Raw genomic sequence first — 23,615 nt, 5'->3', positions numbered from 1 at the left:
GTTGCACAGATGTCTGGGCTGCTATAGGAATGCTGGTCAGTTTCTTCTGGCCATGCTGCTTTAGGAATGCCTTATGCCGATTCCATTCTTTGGCTAATTGGATTTTAATCCTACGGTTGGTATGATTAGCAAGTGTTCATCCTGAAAGCTATGGCTGACCATAGCTGCTTGCTAGCAAGCTGCCTGAATCTGTTTTATCTTTCTATGGTTGACTTTGGCCAGAGGCCAATATGTATGTTTTCGAATGACTATATCCTTTATGCGCTGCATACTAACACCGTGAGACTCGCAATACCATGAATACTAAATCTAGCAGCCATCTCTTTCTTCATCGTTAGCATTTTTCTTCTTGAAGTTGATCTCGCAGATGGGCATAGGTTGAGGATGGACTTTCAGCGAGCTTTGCAGAAAGATATTTGCATCTTGCTCCCAAGGCCTCTTTTGCCAACATTTTCTTCTTTTTTTTAGACCAAACGATATATTAACATATAATAGTTTATGATGCCCTTTGTCATCACTAACTTCACCAGAGAAAAATAACAAAGAAAGAAACAATCAAATCATTAAGAAATAAGTACTACAATCTTTTTCAGTCATTGCAAGAAAAGCAAACCAAACCATCCTTAATCTTTTTCGCAAGCAGAAATTAAGAAGGGTCATTGAACAAGATGACAGTGAAACTTATAAGCTATTTATTAGTGGTCTTGATATGAAACATGCGACTGCAGCTATAGACTGAGCAAAATGCTTCCAATGTCATCAAGAGCAGGAGAAAAATGGTAGCGAGCGAAGCCAGAAATTGCCAAGAACCTAACACATAAGTTTTCAAAGACTTCCTCATCTTCACCTTCCATCTACCATGGTAGTACTTGTTTGCATCTTTGATTGCCTTATCCAAGAAGGGCACTTTGGTCAATCTAATGGACCTGCTCATGCCACTGAACAGCTTTGCCACTTCTTCATCACTCTTCAAATGGTTCAAGATGATACCCTTCTCTCTAAGCAACTTAGCGTCCTCCTCGGTGTCTATGATTCCGTTCATCAACTCGGTGTAGCGAGTAAAAACCAATGGCCCTGATGCAGTTGATGCCTCGTCGGCCACCAAGTTTCTCAGGATCACCTCTATATTCCCATCTAAGCTTGTACTCGGGAGGTAAAATGAGCAAGTCTTAGCATCGAAAGAGATGGTTGAAATAGTACTTGGGGCAAGAACTTGACACCTGATTTTGAGAGTTTGGAGATTGATGGGATGGTGATCTCCTCTATCAACGGCGGTCTATTGCTTGATTTATCATCTCCGGGTTTGACTGCTTCTTTGTCTTGGGAGGAAAGTAACTTGAGAGGTTGTTTCCAAATTGCGGGTCCAGCATGGTTGGAAAGGATAGTCCAAGGCAGTTTGCGTAACACTTTTATAGGTCGAGAAATTAGATTTTTTTTTTCCAGAAGACGTATCGGGCCCTTGTTCAACTTCGATAGCAGCTTCCCTACCTTCTCCAGAAATTGTTTGACAAAATTCGAGTTATCTGAAGACTTTCCCTCGTGTGGTGTGGCCGGACCATCCTCGGTTTCTACAATTTCGGACGGTCTAGTTTCTAATTTGGGGGTGATCATGCGGTACAAAAAGTCTAGCAAGTGTGATGTAGGACGAGATTTTAGCCAATTTCAACAAAAAATCTCGAAAAGAAAGAAGCGTCTTCACATTAAGAAGAATAATTTGAATATTGAAAAATGGTATTCAAATAGGCTTCTTAATGATGGAATCAATCATAAATTACTCTTTTGGATATATCAGGATTTTCGAGCAAACTCTTGATTGGGATTCCAATCGTAATATTCTTTAGTATCTAGGATTTTATTTCCGATTTTTATTTAATCAGGTTTAATTAGGTTTCCTAGTTTTAGTCTTCAATAAATTGTTCTTTATGTTTTCTAGTTGCATTAGGTTTATGCTATGTGTCCTATATAAGACACCTCTTAGATTGTAATTTTCATTCAAGTTATCAATAGAAACCCAAATATTAGAGAAGTTTCTCTATCTTTCTTACGGCTGTGCCCGTAATTGCTAGTGGATTCTAGCTCATCTCATATGGCTTTCGACACTTGACGGAGCCTCTTATTATCGTGTTCACGCTTCCTGCATCATTTGGTATTAGAGCCAGTATCGCCCGCTTCTTAGCAGACGACGATCCAAGGGAGAAGTTCACTACCACCAACCTCAACGACGTTGGTCGTAGAGTATCTATCAAAGAAAGTTTCGTTGAAGAGGAACATGCCAAGGGATTCGCCCTAGGACAACCTCATCAATCCAAAAAAAAAAAAACATGGATCATTGGATATTCACAACACCGGATTACGACGACTTTCGAACTACATGTATCATCAAAGACAAGGTATGCTCTGTAATAATTGACAGTGGTTTGTGAGAGAACTTTGTAGCAAACAAAGTTGTAGATTATTTTCAATTACCGACAGTGAAGTTGAGTGATCCATACTGGATTCCATTTGGAGAGGATGAATATGCGCAAGTCACAGAGGTTTGTAAAGTTACTGTCTCTTTGGGAAAATTTTATAAAGAAGAGATTACTTGTCATGTGATTAACATGGACGACACTAATGTGCTTTTTGGAAGACCATGGCAAGAAAGCGTCAAAGGTGGTTATTGCAAGGACAACACATATTTATTCAGGTGGGATGCGCACAAAATTAAAATCAAGCCTAGAAGGAAGAACATCAAGAATGACCATCCTGAGATGTGTGAAAAGAAACATGAAGAAACCACTTTGAAGATTGAAGAGAAACTTATTAAAGACAAGGAAACTGATTCATTCATCACATCGATATCCATGTCATGCATGCTTAATAGTGTTCAAGACCAACCCAAAGAGAAGTCAATGGACATTCCTTTTCAAGTGGAGGAGCTTAAGTTTCAAGATACTTATTCTAAACTTGTCTACGGTATTGGATTCATGGTGATACCTTTTAATTTCGAGAATATTGAAGTTGATGGCTTATCATGTTTTATTCCTACTAATGATCGAGCTGCATACAAGAGGAACTCGAGGTTGAGTTCTTTTCAAGTGGAGGAGACTGATGTAGGACGAGATTTTAGCCAATTTCAACAAAAAATCTCGAAAAGAAAGAAGCGTCTTCACATTAAGAAGAATAATTTGAATATTGAAAATTGGTATTCAAATAGGCTTCTTAATGATGGAATCAATCATAAATTACTCTTTTGGATATATCAGGATTTTCGAGCAAACTCTTGATTGGGATTCCAATCGTAATATTCTTTAGTATCTAGGATTTTATTTCCGATTTTTATTTAATCAGGTTTAATTAGGTTTCCTAGTTTTAGTCTACAATAAATTGTTCTTTATGTTTTCTAGTTGCATTAGGTTTATGCTATGTGTCCTATATAAGACACCTCTTAGATTGTAATTTTCATTCAAGTTATCAATAGAAACCCAAATATTAGAGAAGTTTCTCTATCTTTCTTACGGCTGTGCCCGTAATTGCTAGTGGATTCTAGCTCATCTCATATGGCTTTCGACGCTTGACAGAGCCTCTTACTATCGTGTTCACGCTTCCCGCATAATTTAGTATTAGAGCCAGTATCGCCCGCTTCTTAGCAGACGACGATCCAAGGGAGAAGTTCACTACCACCAACCTCAACGACGTTGGTCATAGAGTATCTATCAAAGAAAGTTTCGTTGAAGAGGAACATGCCAAGGGATTCGCCCTAGGACAACCTCATCAGTCCAAAAAAAAAAACATGGATCATTGGATATTCACAACACCGGATTACTACGACTTACGAACTACATGTATCATCAAAGACAAGGTATGCTCTGTAATAATTGACAGTGGTTTGTGAGAGAACTTTGTAGCAAACAAAGTTGTAGATTATTTTCAATTACCGACAGTGAAGCTGAGTGATCCATACTGGATTCCATTTGGAGAGGATGAATATGCGCAAGTAACAGAGGTTTGTAAAGTTCCTGTCTCTATGGGAAAATTTTATAAAGAAGAGATTACTTGTCATGTGATTAACATGGACGACACTGATGTGCTTTTTGGAAGACCATGGCAAGAAAGCGTCAAAGGTGGTTATTGCAAGGACAACACATATTTATTCAGGTGGGATGCGTACAAAATTAAAATCAAGCCTAGAAGGAAGAACATCAAGAATGACCATCTTGATATGTGTGAAAAGAAACATGAAGAAACCACTTTGAAGATTGAAGAGAAACTTATTAAAGACAAGGAAGCTGATTCATTCATCACATCGATATCCATGTCATGCATGCTTAATAGTGTTCAAGACCAACCCAAAGAGAAGTCAATGGACATTCCTTTTCAAGTGGAGGAGCTTAAGTTTCAAGATGCTTATTCTAAACTTGTCTACGGTATTGGATTCATGGTGATACCTTTTAATTTCGAGAATATTGAAGTTGATGGCTTATCATGTTTTATTCCTACTAATGATCGAGCTGCATACAGGAGGAACTCGAGGTTGAGTTCTTTTCAAGTGGAGGAGACTGATATAGGACGAGATTTTAGCCAATTTCAACAAAAAATCTCGAAAAGAAAGAAGCGTATTCACATTAAGAAGAATAATTTGAATATTGAAAATTGGTATTCAAATAGGCTTCTTAATGATGGAATCAATCATAAATTACTCTTTTGGATATATCAGGATTTTCAAGCAAACTCTTGATTGGGATTCCAATCGTAATATTCTTTAGTATCAAGGATTTTATTTCCGATTTTTATTTAATCAGGTTTAATTAGGTTTCCTAGTTTTAGTCTACAATAAATTGTTCTTTATGTTTTCTAGTTGCATTAGGTTTATGCTATGTGTCCTATATAAGACACCTCTTAGATTGTAATTTTCATTTAAGTTATCAATAGAAACCCAAATATTAGAGAAGTTTCTCTATCTTTCTTACTGCTGTGCCCGTAATTGCTAGTGGATTCTAGCTCATCTCATATGGCTTTCGACGCTTGACGGAGCCTCTTACTATCGTGTTCACGCTTCCCGCATCATTTTTATCTCAGGAGATTGTGGGGTTTGATCTCTTGAAGGAGTTGTATGAGGAAGATGTTGATTTCAAGGAGATTTGGTCCAAGTGCAGCAACAATAATGCAGTTGCAGATTTTTATGGGAATGAAGGATATTTATTCAAGGGCAACCGGCTATGTATCCCTACTTCTTCATTGAGGGAGAAACTTATCAGAGATCTGCATGGAGGGGGATTGAGTGGACACTTGGGGCGAGACAAAACTATTGCTAGCCTTGAGGAGGGGTATTTCTGGCTATAGTTGAAGAAGGATGCAGGAACTATCGTGAGAAAGTGCTACACCTACCAGGTTTCTAAGGGTCAGTCCCAAAACACAGGTCTTTATCTACCTTTACCTGTTCCTAAAGATATTTGGCAGGATCTTGTTATGGATTTTGTGTTGGGATTACCCCGAACCCAAAGGGATGTGGATTCAGTGTTTGTGGTAGTTGACAGGTTCTCCAAGATGGCGCATTTCATCGCATGTAAGAAGACTGCTGATGCTTCTAATATAGCCAAACTATTCTTCAGGGACGTGGTTCGTTTGCATGGAGTACCCAAGTCCATTACTTCTGATAGAGACACAAAGTTCCTTAGCCATTTCTGGATTACCTTGTGGAGGATGTTTGGAACAGCTTTGAACCGTAGCAGCACAGCTCATCCTCAAACTGATGGACAGACAGAGGTTACTAACAGAACTTTGGGTAACATGGTCCGAAGTGTTTGTGGAGATCGACCCAAATAGTGGGATTATGCTTTGCCACAGGTGGAGTTTGCTTATAACAGTGTTGTGCATAGTGCAACAGGGAAGTCACCATTCTCCTTAATTTATACTGTTGTTCCTCGACATATGGTTGATCTGGTGAAGCTTCCTAAGGTTCCTGGTGTTAGTGTTGTTGCTGAGGGCATGGCTAGAGATGTGCAGGCTGTTCGAGACGAAGTTAAGGCCAAGCTGAAAGAAACTAATGCTAAGTATAAAGCTGCAGCTGATAAACATCGCAGAGTGAAAGTGTTCCAAGAGGGTGATGACGTGATGGTGTTTCTGAGGAAGGAGAGATTTCCTGTTGGTACCTATAACAAGCTGAAGCCCAGAAAATATGGTCCTTTTAAGGTGCTGCGGAAGATCAACGACAATGCTTATGTTGTTGCCCTTCCTGATTCCATGGGTATCTCTAACACCTTTAATGTGGCTGACCTGCATGAGTTTCGTGAAGATGAGGTTCTTTATCCAGATGAGAACTCGGGGTCGAGTTCTTCGGAGGTGGAGGAGACTGATGCAGAACGGATGGCAGCCCAATTCGAAGAACAGTTGGATCGTGCTAAAGGAGAAAAACGAAAAGTGACTAGTAGACACGAAATAGCTCGGTGTCCGATTGGGACGTATCTTACTTTTCCGGAAAGGGAATCGCGCCAGAAACAAGACTCATGGCTTAAGCCATGAGATGTGGCCTTTTTCGGGCTTTCGGGGTCGTTTAGGGCCTCAAAACTGCATTTTTCTATTTTTCGGAGTTTTGGTTTTCCTAATTATTTTTGGGTTGTTTTCGTTTTTACCCATGGGCTTTAGGGTTTCATTGTTAGTCGCCCTAGGGTACTTTTCTCTTATTTATGCAGCCGCAAGAGGCTGCAGAACCCATCTTTCAACTTTTAATCAATAAAATAGATATTCTCTTTTATCTCTGGTGGACTCCAGAACCCTTTTTGTTAGGTTTATTGCTGGTAAACCTAGTTATCAATCCGACTGCGTCAAAGTGACAAGAACTTGACACTTGGATCTTTGGCATAGCTTCATCATTCATCTTGAATGGGAGAGCTCTTTGCACAGTCCCATAAACATGGAAAGAAGCATATCGTCGATGTATTCTAACGTTGGTAACGTGGTTTCTATAATGTTACTACTACAAATAGGTTAATATATTTGGTTTTTAGCAACTATTCGTGTCCCAAGCACAATGCATAACTAAGATATAATTAAAAGGAAAAATCATCCGTACTGTACCCAATCTTTTCGCCATTCTAAATTTTTGTACTTCAAGTTTCAAAAATATCAAAAAGGTATCTGAAATTCTGACCCTGACTGAATAATCATACCTGGAGCAGTTAGCTCCATTTCGGAGGCTGCCAGCTGGCTTATTTTGATGGATATTTTCGTCCATTCATGTCTGAGGAGTTTTATATACACTTCCCCAATTACTTAATGCACAACCCCTAAATTATTTTGTCATCAAACTTCCATCTATACCCCTCCTCATTAATAAATAAATAAATAAAAATAAAACCAAAGAAGAGTCTACAAAAATAAAATAAGAATTAAATGCTTTACATATCAAAAAACTAATTAAATATTTTCTTATAGGTTAAATTTGTCATCGTCTTCATAATACAATCGACGTCTCATCAAGATCATACGTGGACGTCAATAACAGCTTTAATAATTGTAGTCAACATGAAGAATTAGCAAGCAACTTAATTGGTTGAATCATATTGAAAGAAGTTATAAAACCATCAAATATATCTTGGTTACATGAATAAATCATGATTAATTCCTTTTTTTGCAAAACAATCACCATGGCTCATTCTTTAGCGATTTTAAGATTGACCATTACTATATCGATCACGAAGATATTGACATATATTGAATATTTTAAAATCTTAGAGGCATCAAGTTTTTCAACTTGAAAAAAAAACAAAGGTAAGAAAGTTAAGTTATTCAATCTTCTAGCGATATATCAATCTCATTGATGTGAGAAAGAAGAAAGGTAATTTGTAATTACCATATTGATATGTCTGAAATTAATTAGCAAATTAGTTCCACACTAAAACAAAAAGAATGTATTAAATAAAAATTTATGATACATAGCCAACCTTTTTTTTTTTCCCTCAATTCTCATTTATTTATTAGGGTGGTTCTAGTTAGACCTCCTAATTTGCTCTTTGGACCTCCCATCCCAATTTTTTTATCCAAACTTCCTATTTCGCCCTTATTTGTATTTTACTCATTATACCTCCTATGACATGCCAATATACTTCCAGTTCCTTTGATGTCTGATCAAGAATGAATGAGAAAAATAGCCTTTGCCAACTTTGCATTGGCCATTAATTAGGAGCACTTCTACAAATATTGAGCATCAAATTCCCAACCAATCTATTCTAAATTGAAGCGAAAGCCTCTCTTTAATTTACCAATCATTGTACCCCTCACTCTATTCCAATTTTGAACTACTGCAAAATTTTCAACATCAATTTAATTCTTTGATCTTCATCTAGTAAGAAACTATATACAGAGAGGGGAGGAAGGAATATATGAACACTGTTATCAACTTTAAAGCTTAATCTCTATGATTCATACTACCTATTCAGAAAATATTTTCATAGGGAGGGAACTCAGAGAAGGAAAAGAAAAAAATAAATTGAAAATTTCATGGATGTGTAACCAAAAAGAAATAACAAATTACGGATCCTTAGTGGGTAATAGTGAAAAGAAAACAATGGATTCTAAATTTATGACGACTGTCGTTCCTCTCTCTACGTCACTTCTATCGCTAATTATAGTTAGATTGCCATGCCGAGATTAATCACCATACTATGATTGGGTTAGGCAGGACGTTTATGTTTGTCAATTGGCTAAGAACTATCGCGAAGGGAAAGACTATTCTTAAAGATGACTCTTGCGTTTTCATTGTATTCAGTTTTTTTTTTTTTTTTTCAAGTTATAAAGAGGGGTAAAATAAGAATTAAATTTTGATAAAAAATTAGGTAGGTATAAATAGCAAATTAGGAGGTGTTAATAGAACCACCTTATTTATTATTTAACTAGCAAGACCTACCCACTATGTGTGTGGAGAGAAGTGAAAGGTAGTGGGGAAGTTTTTCATATAACTATCATGTTTTCTATTATTTCTTTTATATTTTATTTTACAATTTACTGTATTATCCCTATTAATTAATTATATATCAGAGTTTTTTTTAACATATAAAGGTTAAATTTATAAATAATTTTAGTTTTGGAGAGCAAATTCTCTTCTCTTAATAATAGTATAGATAAGGAGGGGCATAGATGGAAGTTTAATGAAAAAATGGGATAAAAAAAATATAAGGGATGTGCATTAAGTAATAAAAATTTCTCTCTTCATGTCTTAATTCATTTTTTTTTTTTCTAAAATCTTTTTCTATTTATTTTTCCTTAGGGGCGAAAGGTCATGGCTTGATTCAAGGATTGAAATATCTATGATATTTCTTATATATCCCTGATATCTCCTTTTATATCATATGGGGAAAATATCTTATCTTTCATCGTTTCTGCGAAATTTCTCCAATATCGTCAAATATACTCGATATATTAGATATTTGAGATATATCAGTAAAATCTGATGGAAAAAACAAAAAATAGAAAGAAAAAAAAAACTCAGCTATTCACGGTGAAAAATATATTATGGAATATAGAGGTTATATTAGGGTGTAAAATTTTAACAACGGTTTCTAGTTAGGATATGGCCTAATAAAGAGGCAAATTTAACCTGTTTGGGAAAAATACCTTGAAGTGAAACCTCTGAAGGCAGATTTGGGTGAAACGAAATCTTCTCAAGGCGAATCTGGGTGGAGAGAAATCTCCTCAAAGCTATTATGGGTGAGAAGTAATTATCTAAATGAAAATTTGTGTGAGGAGAGATCTCCTCACGACGAATCTGAGTGAGGAGAAATACCCTCAAAGAGATTCAGGGTGAGAAGCAATTCTCTAAATGCAAATCTGTGTGAGGAGAATTCTATTCAAGGCGAATATGGGTGAGGAGAAATCTCATCAAAGAAAAACTGGGTGAGGAGTATTCATTTCGAGGAAAATTCAAGTGAGGAGCGGAATCTAAGTGGGATCTCAAATGAATCTTATGAAGGCAACAGTCAATTTGGCTATGATGCTTATGGATATAATTAATATGGATAAGTACATGATCAGACATCAGTTGGATTAATTCTTATTATCCCCTTATAAAGGAAACAATTGGTAGCTCTAAAGAGATCTATAACTATCATGTTGATCACTACAATTCGTATTATATGGGTCATATGTCTTGGTCTGATTATTGTACTTTCGTAGACCAGCGAGCAATTTTTCAACCACCTAGAGTCTCTTTTTGGATGTAGATGAAGTTGACATTCATATGTATTAATATGTAATTCCAATAAATTAACTCTTTTAAAAAAGATATATTTTCCCAGATATTCTCCATATTTTCTTTATCTTCATTTTTCAAAGTTTCGATAAATATGTAGATACAGATATTTTAATCATTGCAAGGATTAAAATATCTGCAATATTTCTGATATATCACATGATATCTCCCTTTTTTGGAGGGATTGATATATCATAGGGACAAAATATCTTATTTTCCACCGTTTTTGCGAAATTTCTCCAATATTGTCAAATATCTCATATATATATATATATATATATTAGATATTTGAGATATATCCCCGATAAAATGAAAAAATACATGTAAAATCTTATGAAAAAAAACAAAAAATAGAAGAAAAAAAACTCAGTTATTCACAGAGAAACATACATTATGGAATGCGGAGGTCATATCAGGATGTAAAATTTAACAACGGTTTCTAGTCAGGATATGGCCAAATAAAAAGGCAAATTAACCTGTTTGGGAAAAAAATCTTGAAGTAAAACTTTTGAAGGCAGATTTAGGTGAAGCGAAATCCTCTCAAGAGGTATCTGGATGAGGAGAAATCTCCTCATGGCGATTTTGTGTGAGAAGTAATTCTCTAAATGCAAATCTGTCTGAGGAGAGATCTCGTTAAGGCGAATTTGGGTGAGGAGAGATACACTCAAGGCGATTTTGGGTGAGAAATATTTCTCTAAATACAAATCTATGTGAGGAGAGATCTTATCAAGGCGAATATGGGTGAGGAGAAATCTTCTCAAAGCGAATCTGGGTGAGGAGTATTTCTTTCAAGGGAAATCCGAGTGAGGAGTAGAATCTAGGTGAGACCTCAAATGAATCTCATGAATGCAACAACCAATTTGGCTATGACGCTTATGGATATAATCAATATGAAGAAGTACATAATCAGACATCCAGTTAGATTCATCCTTAATATCTCTTTATAGAGGAAACAATGGGTAGCTCTAAAGATATTTATAACTATCATGTTCATCACTACAAATCGTACTATATGGGTCAAATATCTTGGTCGGATCATTGTAATTTCGTAGACCAGCGAGCAACCTTTTAACCACTTAGAGTATCTTTTTGGATGTAGATGAAGTTGACATTCATATGTATTTATATGTAATTTTGATAAATTGACTTTTAAAAAAAAGATTTTCTCGAATATCCCCTATATATCTCTGATATTTTATTTTTTCAAAGTTTCGATAGATATGTAGATACATAAGGATTAAAGGTATGATCAATCCATATAGCACAACACAGAGTCTGTTTTGAAATCCTAAATTCCTGATCTAAACCCAAAATTGAATGCGTACGTCATCAATTTCCTCCACAGCTAAATCTCTTAGCAGCCAAGTTTTAATATTCCATGTCCCAGAATTTAATATGTAAGTGCTAACTCCTCAGATTTAACAATGAAGGAGTGGAGCGGCCGCTGATTTGGGCAGGCGGATTGGATGACTCTTGGGTTTGGTCAATTGGGCTTGGGAGCTACTTGTGGGCCCGATCTAGGCAGTAGATTGGGTATGGACTCACTTCGTGGGCTTGGTCCTGGCTGTTTATTTCTTGGGCTAAATACTAGTTACACTACTCCAAAAATTGAATCAAATGACTGCTAAAAACTATCGTCTAATATGAAGGCAAACCGTCGTATATTGAGGCGCCGTCTGATGAAGGTCAATTGTAGGAAACCGTCGTGTGAAGGGCTCGGTAGCTTCTCGGCAGCATGTCGACAGCATTAGCTGTTGTGTGACTGTTATTCAGACAACAGGCAGATTTAGAAACTGTTGTGTGATTGCGATTTACATGTCGCTTTATTTTGTACCCGTTGTGTGAGTTTAAGTCACACAACTCTCTTTACAAGGCAACTGTTATCTGTTTTGAATTCAGACGACGTTTTTGGTATTTTTGTGTGCGTTGTGAGACTCTTATTCACACCACTCTTTTTGTTTGTAAGCATCCATTGTGTGTTTTGGATTCAGACGACGATTGTTTATTTTTGTGCGCGTTGTGGGACTCTTATTCACACCACTCTTTTTGTTTGTAAGCATCCATTGTCTGTTTTGAACTCAGATGATAGAAAAATAGCTAGATGTAGGCTTTCACACGACAGTTCCAAAATCAGTAATTACCAAATGAACAGTAATTAGATATATATTAATATAGATCAATCTAATATTGTTATAACCCACATAAATTGTACCTAAATGGATTACACAATACAAAATAAAGAGCATCTGTATATGCTACTCCAATAGCAAAATAAGGAGCACATCTATATATGCTACTTCAATAGCAAAATAAGTGAAGAAATGTACTTTAAATCCTCACTTCAAACCACAAAAACACATTTCTAGCCTATTTCACTTCAGAGGTTCTAGGCCATGAGCAACTGCAGACTTTACAACTTGAGGATGTTCTTGAGCACATAACTTGCGAGCTCATTACACACTTCATCAATTTCCACTTGACTATAAACATAGTTAGCTCTCCTACCCCACTGTAATAGTTTAAAAATCAAAAATCAAACTCATGCCATACCATTTGAAAAACTGAAACAATATATAGTATGTACTACTTTGAAAACTAACAGCAAACCTGCAGACTTTTTCATTTCAAAATAGCAAACTAACAGAAAACTCAGTTACCTTTTCTGCAAAACCCAAGTTTGTATCATGTATGATGTCTCTCATATATCTCATCACATAATACCCACACTGTTTGTCGTTTGGCTGTGATGGAATACCCTACAAAAATACACAACGTGCACCATCAATCAACAACATACATATACTACCCCTTATTGATTGAATTATTATTCAAAAGAAAATGAATATATCAAACACATACTGCCATGTTCTTCCATTGAGGAAAACCTCGTCCTTTCCTGTTGCGGTCTGCTCTAAACATTGATATGGCACTATATATATATAAGCAAATCAACATTAGAAAAGACCAACAATGTATAAGGTGACTAACAATAGAAAAGGACCAGCATAGTTGAACAAACTTCCAGTGAAAAGTCAGTTTTGAGCAACTTACGTGTCAACAATATCTTTCCATTCTCCGTTACCCCCAAGGCGTCTTTTTAACGGATCCATGTAATAGACAGTGTCATTGTCCGGATCGATCACAGTCAATATCCAATGAGCACTACAGTTCATTAAAATCATTTCAAGAAAATATTCATGTGCATGTAAAAGCGGCAAATATATGAATAATAAAGCTTTGGTTTAAGCATATACATACGATGCATTGTAAGGCACCAAATTCTCACAACTTTGTTTTAGAAGGGGAATAACGATTTTGAGTGTTTCCCAAATTGTCACAAATTTTTTGAACATTACCATTACCACTTCTTAGATACAGTCTAAGAAGGTATTATTAAATCATTACTTGGCTTTCTAGAATCTGAGATCAAGGGGAAAAAAAAAAAACATATTTACAAAGATTCATCTACGTATCATTTGAGTTAACATGGTTATGGTGATTATGTTAGAGATAAATAGTAATGCCAGCGAATGCATCGACTTCATTAAAAGCTCCCAAGTTTACGAGCAAATGCTAAAATTCAACGAAACCCATCATAATTCAGCTTCAAACAAAGTCACCCAGATGCCAAAATTTGAAAAACCCACATTCCCAAATATAATAACAGAGAGGTATTGAGAGCTAACTACCTGTAAAGAAGCACAAATGGGAAGTCGGTGGTTTGTTGAATTCCCCAAGATAAAGCTTTTCTGTGTTGTGGGCTTTTTGTCTCTTCTGCTTTGGCTTGTAGGAATTCAAAAACTTGATCTTTCAAACTTCTCAATATACGTAATGTTCAATCCCCAACTATACAAAAAACTACAAATCAAATTTTCAATGTCAACCAACGTTAACAATAATCAATAAATAAATAAAAATTTCATAATATCTAAGTGAAATAAAGCAAAGACACAGAGTTGAAAGTAACCATTTGGTAAACAGAATGGGAGCACTTCCAAAAATCCACCATCAAGTGAAATGAAAGTGTTCACCTTTATTGAAGTTACTATGCAAATGCATGCATATAAGCTCAAAACATTAAGACTTCATTTAAGACTGGACTCAACCAATCTAGTCAATGGACAATCTTTTGTTTGTTGCAAAATCAAATTCTCTCAACCTAGTCCAAAAATCAAAGTTTGACATCAAATTTCTTTTCATCCAAGCTAATGTAATGAATTTGAAAATTAAATAATTAAACATAAAAAACAAATATCATGAATCCAGTATCTTCCATTGAAAGCCATAAGCCATAAGCAGGACCATTTACTAAACAACAAAACAGGTGAAGGAGATTAAAAACAAAACCTTTCCACTTTGTTTCCAGTCCAAACCTTTGTCTTTGAGAGTGCCAAAAGTCTTGGTTTTCTCAGCTTCTTGATTATAGGATTAAAGACCAGGCTGCATTTTTTCAACATCAATGAGATTTTCAGAAGAAGAAAAAAAGGTCTAATTATTGTAAATGAGATGACATATTTTGAAAATTTATCTATGAGCCACAAAGCAGTCAACCCATATTTTTTTGATCTAATATATACCAGAAAGAAAAATTCCTTTGACCTTCATGATCAAGTAATTAACGTTTTTATCTGGTCAGTCATTTCTCTCACCTAAACAGTAAGGCATCTTATATCTAGGGCTGTCAATGGGTCGTGTCGGGTTGGGTTCGTGTCGGGTTAAAGTATTTGTCGTGTCGCAAGATACAAACCCAAACCCAACCCATTTAATAATCGTGTCAAAAATTTAAACCCAAACCCAACCTATTTATTAAACGGGTTACCCATTTCCAACCCGCTTAACCTATTTAACAAATAGGTCCGTGTCGTGTTAGACAAAATGATCCATTTAAGGGTTAATAATGCGATCCATTTAACTAAAAAAATGCATAAATTGATTAAATTCACTAAAAACTCCACAAGACGAAGAATATAAATAATTTTATATATTCATAAATAATTAAATCTAATAATTATAAAGCAAAATATTTCAAATTATCTAATTCTATGATCAAATACTCCCAACGTCCAAAATTTCAAGAATAAGTATACCATAATCGGGTTATACGGGTTCACTTCGTGTTGGCGGGTTGACCCGTGGCCAACCCATTTATTAAATGGGTCATGGCGGGTTGACCCACGGCCGACCCGCTTTTTAATCGTGCGGGTTCAACCCGCTTTATTTCGTGCGGGTTTCGAGTCGTGTTATCGGGTCGTGTCGGAATTGACAGCCCTACTTATATCAAAGGGAAAGTAGCCCAAGGGTCAATTAGCCAAATCATTTTGGAAAGTATCAAATTATCTAAAACCTGGAATTCCCATTTTCATTCAATTGAATTCTCAGTTTCCAACCAACAATTAATTATTTAACATGCCATCTCAATTGTGAACAGCACGGGAAATTCTCCATCAACATGTTGTAAACAATGTAAAGGTTCCACTTTAGTTCACTTAAAGAAAGTTTAAACAGTCAAATAGGATAAATCTCCTTTCAACAAAACAATAGGGTCAACGATTGCAATAAAAGCCATACATGCATTACACATTCCCAGATATGTTGAAATTACAACAAAATATCGAAACTTGAGAGGACCCAAGTGAAAACAAGACGTAATAGCAAAGCCCAGTTACAGAATCGAAGAGAATCAACAGAAAGAAACGATTTTCATACCAGAAATTTGATCTTCCAGCTAGGTGCGACAGGAAAAAGAAGCAATTTGGTCTCGACCTGCAGCTGGGTGCGACGAGAACCAGTCGGAGCCGCTAACAGTGCTTCGTTCCAAGGGAATCGACTAGATCTGGAGAGGCTAAATTGGCGTCATCTCAGTTCACCGGCTCAATCTCAGTTCACCTGCTCAATCTCATTCTCAGAGAGATGAGATTGGTTAGAGAGAAGAATCGTTACTAAGTTGGAACCGTATGTGATTAGGTACTTGACGAAGTACATTAGACGGTTATTTTGTGGAATTGGCGGCTTTGTGCTATATTGAAGACGCAGTGGGAGTTTCGAGGTGAGTAATCTCACAAGGTTCATTTACTAACGGAGTTACCATTATTGTTTTGGCGTTATTTATTTAACTGCAAACTATAGTTGGTATTAGTAGGCATTCCTGAGCGAATGACTACGTACATGTATATATATATTTACGTGAAATATATATATTCTTGTGGATGATGTGTGATGAATAATATGCATGATAGTGTTCATATTATTGTTGAATGTGACTTTTCAGGAAACAATATTGTGGAAAAAGATGTTTTCTATTGTTTGAAAAGTATTGAGCTTGATGTTACATTTTTGAGTCAAGCGTGACTCATTTTAGATGTATTGGTCTTTGTACCAAGGGTCACGGATGGTGAGCAGGGATTGGGAAAGCCGAAACTAGATGTTTGTAACGTTTTAGGTCGGGTGCGACTTACTTAACGTTTGACTTTAAGACCAGATAGGGTCTAAAAAGATTATATGTCACAGATGGTGACCTTGATGTTTGATTTTATGACCAGACGGGGTCTGAAGATCACATGTCACGGATGGTGACAGGTCGCAGATGGTGACCTTAATGTTGATTCTAAGACCAGATGGGGTCTGAACATCACATGTCACAGATGGTGACCAAGGCAGGAAATAGGTAATCACGTTCGTGGCCGGACGAGTGATTACGATTTCAGTAGAGCTATATTCTGTCTGCCATTATAGCTTATGAGGGTAACGGTCGAGGTTGCTGGAGACTCATAAGTATGTAGTTTAAGGGAGAGTTCAGAGTGCATTCTTCCTTTATTGTCTAGATGAGACTTGAATTGTTTCTTGATGGTTAAGTTAGCAAATATAACATTGTCACAGCAGTGATTTATGTTGTCCTTTCGATGGAAAGGTTATGGGGTGTTAGAAGGAATCATGGTTGCATGGTTTCCTTAAGCTGATGTGTGTGAGTTGTTGATTGATGTTCATGAGTTACTCATACGAGCTTTCATAAGCTTACTGGGTTTTGTTGTATGGAAATCCGGTGACCATTCTATGGTGTAAGGGTTAATCCTGCAGGTCAGGGTAATCGTGGCTGAAGCTGAGATAGCTTGTTGGCAGCTGGGTGCGACGAGAACCAGTTGGAGCCGCTAACAGTGCTTCGTTCCAAGGGAATCGACTAGATCTGGAGAGGCTAAACTGGGGTCATCTCAGTTCACCGGCTCAATCTCAGTTCACCTGCTCAATCTCATTCTCAAAGAGATGAGATTGGTTAGAGAGAAGAATGAGGGTTTCGGAGAGTGAGGTTTAGGCTAGAGAGTAAGGATTTTCGTTTTGGTTTGGGTATGTTGAGATAGAGAGAAGAATGAGGCTATGGGAGAGTGAGGATTCTGGTTTTGGTTTAGGTCTATCGAGAGTGAGGCCACCGCGCGCAAGAGAGAGGTTTTGTTTAGGTTTGGGTCTGTCGACAGTGAGATGAGTCAACATAGAGCGAGGGCTAGCTGTCGAAAGGGGGTTTTGCTATTGTTGTGTTTGGTTTTGCTATTTAGTTATTTTTATTATGTTTTTTGCACCAAGTGTTAGGGTTTCAGCCGGATTTGTGAGGCCCTATGAATTTGGACGAGGAATCACACAACAGATTTATGTAAGAACGTGGTCTGAATGCAGCCATTTAAATTTGAGGCTCGTCTCCTAGTAATTGGGCTTCCCTCCTTATGGAGTTGGAGAAAGATGGTGGAGGGAAATTTCCCTCCTTTCGGTCAGACATATTTATTACACCACAGGTTTATTGTTTATCGTCGTCTGACTGGGGAAAATTTAGGACTTCAAATGGCTTTGGCACCACATAACATGGTGGGAAACTTGGCGCTCAATTTTTTTTAGGGTCATACAACGGTTCTGTCCTTATACATCTTCTGAACTAATTTCTAATTCCATATCAGACGACAGATTTTTTAAAAACAACGTCCAAAAAAAAAAACAATCAGATGACGGAATACTATAATGCATCGTCTGATTCAATTTTTGTAGTAGTGTTAGTACCCTGTGGTTTTAAGTCCAAAATCAATTCAGTCCCTGGACTTCTAATTTCATCAAAAACACCCTTGCACTTTCAATTTTGATCTAATATGTCCAATTCGTTAATATTCTGTTATGGGTTCAAGTTATAGTTGGATTATTTGTTGAAAAACTATTTATTTTTAATAGTAAGACTTACTCCTAAATTGACTATGCAGATCACCTCGACACCACGTTATAAAACATAGGTCATATATGAGCCACATTAATAAGTTAAATAACTCAATTGTCGGAAAACTAACAAATTGGACCTATTAGATCAAAATTGAAAGTGCATGGGTGTTTTTGATGAAATTAGAAGTTCAGGGACTGAATTGATTTTGGACCTAAACCACAGGATAGTAATTTGTATTTAGCCCTTATTTCTTTATTGTTTTTACTATTTTATGTTTTTTAGTTGTTTTGCGCTTTTTGCGAGCAATAAGTCCCTATTTGTGTTGCATATATAGGGCTAGTCGGACTAATTGCCTGTGACAGGACCCGACCCAGATTTCACCCTGAAATCCGAGGTGGCCCTGCGGGGCCCACCTTAGAAGAAATTTTTCCAAAAATTTGGCAGAACTTCCCCTAAAATGGACTACTCAAAACCTGTAGAAAGGAAATTTACACTTCTAAGTCATTCATCCTTATTCTCCTGGAGCCACCCTGCTCCCCAAATCACAACATCGTCCAATTCACATAACACAAAACATAACTTGAATAACATTAATCCCACAGGTAATCAGAGCAATTCTAATAGAAAGGTAAATAAGGAAAACCTAATTCAAAGGCAAACGCGGAAGCCCTACAGTTGACTATGCCTCAACTCCATGTACGCCCGACCTCAACTAATTTTGCCTGAAAACTGGGCATTTGAAACCGAAGGGCCCAGGGGAAAGTAGACGAAAAACGTTAGCGTGAGTGGACAAAAATAAACAATTTTAAAGGAAAAGAAATTCATACTTTCCCACATTTATTTCATTAAAAACCGATGCATGCAACAATTAGCAAACACAATTAGCTTTAAATCTGAGGATTTCAAACGATAAACCGACTAGCCTCGTTAGTCATAACATTCGAAAAAATATATTGTAAAACCGAAATCTCATTTCTCAAGAAGATAAGACTAGCCCCATTGGCTAAAGTGAAAATCATACTAGCCCCGCTAGTCAAGCAACGATAAGAAAGGATTGAAACTCCAATACTCAAGAAATAAGACCAGCCCCGCTGGTAAAACGGAAAATCGGACTAGCCCCGCTAGTCAAGAATATAATGAATAGGGGAAGATGATAGTCATACGAGTGAGCCTCCCAGGCTCGGGTGATAGCCTCCCAGGCTAAAGTACTCCCATTACTCCCGTAATATACCCTTACGCCACTATGTGTAGCGATAGGATACTGGGCTTGAGAATTACTGTCACAGAGACAGTAACCAGCGCCACAAAGGCGGAGGGCTTCGGTGATCCCATCACCTCGCCACAAAGGCGGAAGATCAATGCTAGCAATGATAATAGTCACCTAAAGTATGGCAACAGAAATCCGAAAACCAAGTAAATCCATAAATACATAAGGCTTCCCCATCTCTCGTAAAAGAATTTCCAATGACGTGTCCTACACGCCAAGATAATCTCAAATTCAAATAAATAGGAAGAAAATAATAATAAGCATGTTTTCCGTAAACCAAAACAAAACCAATTTCAAAATCATCATCAAGGCATTCCCAATGCCAAAACCGAAGTCGATAAATAAATAAGGAATATAACTCCATCGAAATCCCATTTCGAAAATCCTTTAAAAGTCTCAAATCGAAATAGAATATAATTAAGGGTATAATTCCGGAAATCACCTCGGAAATAAATAATTCGTCAAATAAGATTATAAATCATAATCAACTTCCGAAACAAATCATTATCGAAAGCACTTATATGAGATAAAGCGAAATCAATCTCTGAGATTAAAATCACACGCTTGAAATGTAAATTGATAAATAAATAGAGCATATTCAAAGAAATAAATGCATGCATCATTTAAAGTAAAAGTCCACTCACTGTACTATTGGGCGACCACGCAAACGAGTTCCTTCATCGAGCGATGAGTCGGTACCTCGTCCTGTACACAATTATTCGTACATAAATAATTATCGGACGGAAAATAATTTTACGATAATCAATAATTAAATCTCAAAACCTATAACCTCAACTTCTCTAATCCTCTTCTGCATCCGACCAAACTTCACCAACACTGCCCACTCATCGATTTCAGACTATATAACAATTATGGAGGAAATCCGACGATCGGATCCACGATTAACATTAATCGAAATCCAAATCTTTAGAAATTTATAACCGATTCAAAACTCCACCAATCCTTACCAAACTTCATATATAAGCTCTATGATAATTATAGAATTTAACTAGCCAGAAATTGAAATTAAAAAGCTACCCTAGCCGCCGTTACAGCCGCCCAAAGTGGCGGCTGCGCCGCCACTGCCACCAACTCCAATGGCCACCAAAATTTGGCAGTAACACCTACTCAACACACCCATTAATTCTTTCAACTGTGACCAAGTTAGAAAATGAGTGGAAGTACCTCAACAATTAAGGGGAAGGTTGAACCCGAACCGTGAATAGTAACTTCAAACTTCAAACCGTCGATTCTTCCTCCACGCTTCAAATCTCGGCAAAAGCTTCCGGGAACATCATCTACGTCCCAAGGCGCTCCCAACAATCTAACTTGGTCGTCTGGGGTGGCCGGAATCGGAAGATATCAGCCGGTGAAGGGAGGCGATTTCCAGCTCGAGCTATGAGGCTTCTCGGCCTTGCAGCTCCCTCCACAGTTCGTTTTTCACCCCGATGTCTTCAGAGAAATTATAGGCAACGTCAAGGTGAGAAAAATTGCTTTTGGAATCAAGTCGATTGGAGGCCTGTGGAGGAAGATATGGTCGGACAAAGAAGACCCCAGAAAGCTCGGTAAGTTTCTGGAAAAATATCGAAACTTACCACAGTACTTTCTCTATATATAGAAAGTTACTATAAACAGTAATTTTAGTATTTTGGCCATAACTTTTGCATACGAACTCCAATTTTTACGTACCATATATGCACGCGCTCGGTTTAACGTTCTCTACAACTTTCATGAAGAACTTTTTCTCAAATTTTGACTCGAACAGAAAGTCATCTTTTAGGGCCCCCTAAAAGTACTGAAACGACAGTAAAAGTGAAAGTAAAGGTTGTTTACCGTCCAAATGACTAGTAAACAGGTAAATTAAGATACGGGACGTTACAGCCTGTGTGTGCACTCAAAGTGCCTTGTCTGCTCTAAGTAGGCAGCGAACTCTTTGCTTTGTCAAATGGTCACTACCTCCTAGTGGTAGAGTGAAGTTAAGTGTTGTCAGATTTACCCTCCGACGGCAACATAATAGGAAAATTGTGCAATTGGTAATTATGCTATGTTGTATTCGGATTACATATCGAGTTATCTTTCCGTTATATCACTGCTATGTTAAAGTAAATAGGGTAGCCAATAGAGCATTCTTTGCTAGTTGGTGCTTGTTAGAATACAAGTATTCTATAGAGATAGAGATTCCTGATATTATTTCAGGAATTACTCTGGGTGCTTATTGTAATAAGGGGTTTAGGCTTAATGTCTTCCCTTTGTATTCAGCAGTTTCATTAATCAAGGCTTGAAGACAGTTGCACCAGCCCTTTATTAAAAAAAAAAAACAAAAACAAAAACAATGAAGCTATACTCCAAAATTGAATTTGATTTTACAACCATGCAATTGATTTCACACCCATTCAATTATGAGCTCTTCATTAGGATCTAATCACCAAAGCTAGACTCATGACTCTGTGAACGGATTTGGCAGAGAAAGAAGGGGAAAGGCCTCTCATAGATTCACATTACGATGCAAAGACTCTCAAAGAAGAGGAGAAGCTCTCACATAAAGTGAGAGTGGCAGCGTAGAGATTTGAGAGGATGAACGATATGAGGGGTCTGAAAAAAGCTATCTATGTAATTATATGGGATTATAATGGGAAATACTTGAGGGATGAAAATACCTTTCAAAATATGGCAATTGACAGTCTCTGTAACGGAGCTAATGACTTCAGGTATGATTATTCGATCGGGGTCAGAACCTCAAGTACCTTTATAATATTTTTAAAATTTAAGGTACGAAACTTTAAAATGATGAAAACGTCAGGTACGATAGAATGATTTTTCGTAATTAAAAAGACATAGTACATGCAAACAGACGTAGATCAGATATAGACCAATGCTTGGTTTGGAAAGGCTATTGCTTATAATATACTATTTGTTAGTTAATAGCGTGATTCCAGAGCTAATTCCATTAAAGAAATAGAATTTATGTACTTGGTAGCAGTTAAATTAGACAGATCTCTAAAAGAGATTTGATTATTATTCGAACTCTGGACATGCCTTTTTTGCTTTATGTTAGACTTTGCTTTGTGAAATTGTTATACTAAATTTCTTGGGGATTCCCAACAATCTTCTCATCTATCTCTCATTTTTATCCTTTTTCATTTATTTACTGCCGTGTATCCTCTTATTTTACTCAAAACGATAACATTAATGTTTTACAAAATAACTTTTGTATTTTCCGAATCTGTCCATAATTATTGCACAAACACATATTTCTTATTTTCTTTTTATTTCCATTCAGATTCTTTTCTCTTTCTCGTTCTCTCTGTGAACGATTTCTACCTGTCCTTTCCACTTCATCTTCCTTTCCTTCTTCTCTTTGTATCATTCTTCTTTGGTTCAATTCAATATCAACCTTTAGGAAACAATTGCATAGCCTCGATTAGAAAAAAAAAATTCAATCCTAAAAAAAAAAAATCTATTAGCTTCCGGGTTCAATTGTATAGTAATTTCCACGCTCAGATTAAAGAAATTTTCCACGCTTATAACATAGTAAAATACAAAAGTCACCCATTCAGATCCTAGAAACCTTTTTTTTTTTTTTTATGAAAGGAGAAACCATTCTTTTCTAAGGAAAAACAAAACGAAAAAAAAGAAAGAAATAATGATCGAAACCCAGCAACCTTCATTGTTCTCTACATTATTTGTACTCAAATCATATGTAGTTTGTGTTAGATCCTTTATGCACTGCATACTAACACGGTGAGACTCTAAATACCAATTCATAAATCTAACAGCGATCTCTTTCTTCCTCGTTAGCATTTTTCTTCTTGAAGTTGATCTCGCAGATGGGCATAGGTTGAGGATTGTCTTTCAGCAAACTTTGCATAAAGATATTTGTCTCCTGCTCTTAAGGCCTCTTTTGCCAACATTTTCTTCTTTTTTAACACCAAACG

The 23,615-nt window shown here is 36.7% G+C and overlaps 1 protein-coding gene and 1 pseudogene across 1 annotated transcript; both read right to left on the bottom strand.

Moving 5' to 3' along the window:
- Positions 1-537: 537 nt before the first annotated feature.
- On the bottom strand, positions 538-1,611 carry LOC112170714 (annotated as a pseudogene).
- A 10,998-nt stretch (positions 1,612-12,609) lies between these two features.
- Positions 12,610-13,497, bottom strand: LOC112174144. The gene is made up of 5 exons (XM_040507572.1): positions 13,484-13,497; positions 13,277-13,387; positions 13,085-13,154; positions 12,883-12,981; positions 12,610-12,734 (listed from the first exon to the last, which is right to left on the bottom strand). The coding sequence occupies exons 2-5, from the start codon at positions 13,333-13,335 to the stop codon at positions 12,636-12,638; spliced, it is 327 nt and encodes a 108-aa protein (XP_040363506.1). The 5' UTR covers positions 13,336-13,387; positions 13,484-13,497; the 3' UTR covers positions 12,610-12,635.
- Positions 13,498-23,615: the final 10,118 nt, after the last annotated feature.

Source organism: Rosa chinensis, chromosome 6 (genome assembly GCF_002994745.2).
Source record: "Rosa chinensis cultivar Old Blush chromosome 6, RchiOBHm-V2, whole genome shotgun sequence".
Taxonomy (NCBI): domain Eukaryota; kingdom Viridiplantae; phylum Streptophyta; class Magnoliopsida; order Rosales; family Rosaceae; genus Rosa; species Rosa chinensis.
This window is presented reverse-complemented; position numbering and strand designations above follow the sequence as displayed.

Coding starts and splice junctions, on each gene's coding strand:
- LOC112174144 (XM_040507572.1), bottom strand. CDS start 13,335: ATGGATCCGTTAAAAAGACGCCTTGGGGGTAACGGAGAATGGAAAGAT. Junction 13,155..13,276: donor TGGAAAGATATTGTTGACAC/GTAAGTTGCTCA, acceptor ATATATATATAG/TGCCATATCAATGTTTAGAG. Junction 12,982..13,084: donor CTCAATGGAAGAACATGGCA/GTATGTGTTTGA, acceptor GTATTTTTGTAG/GGTATTCCATCACAGCCAAA.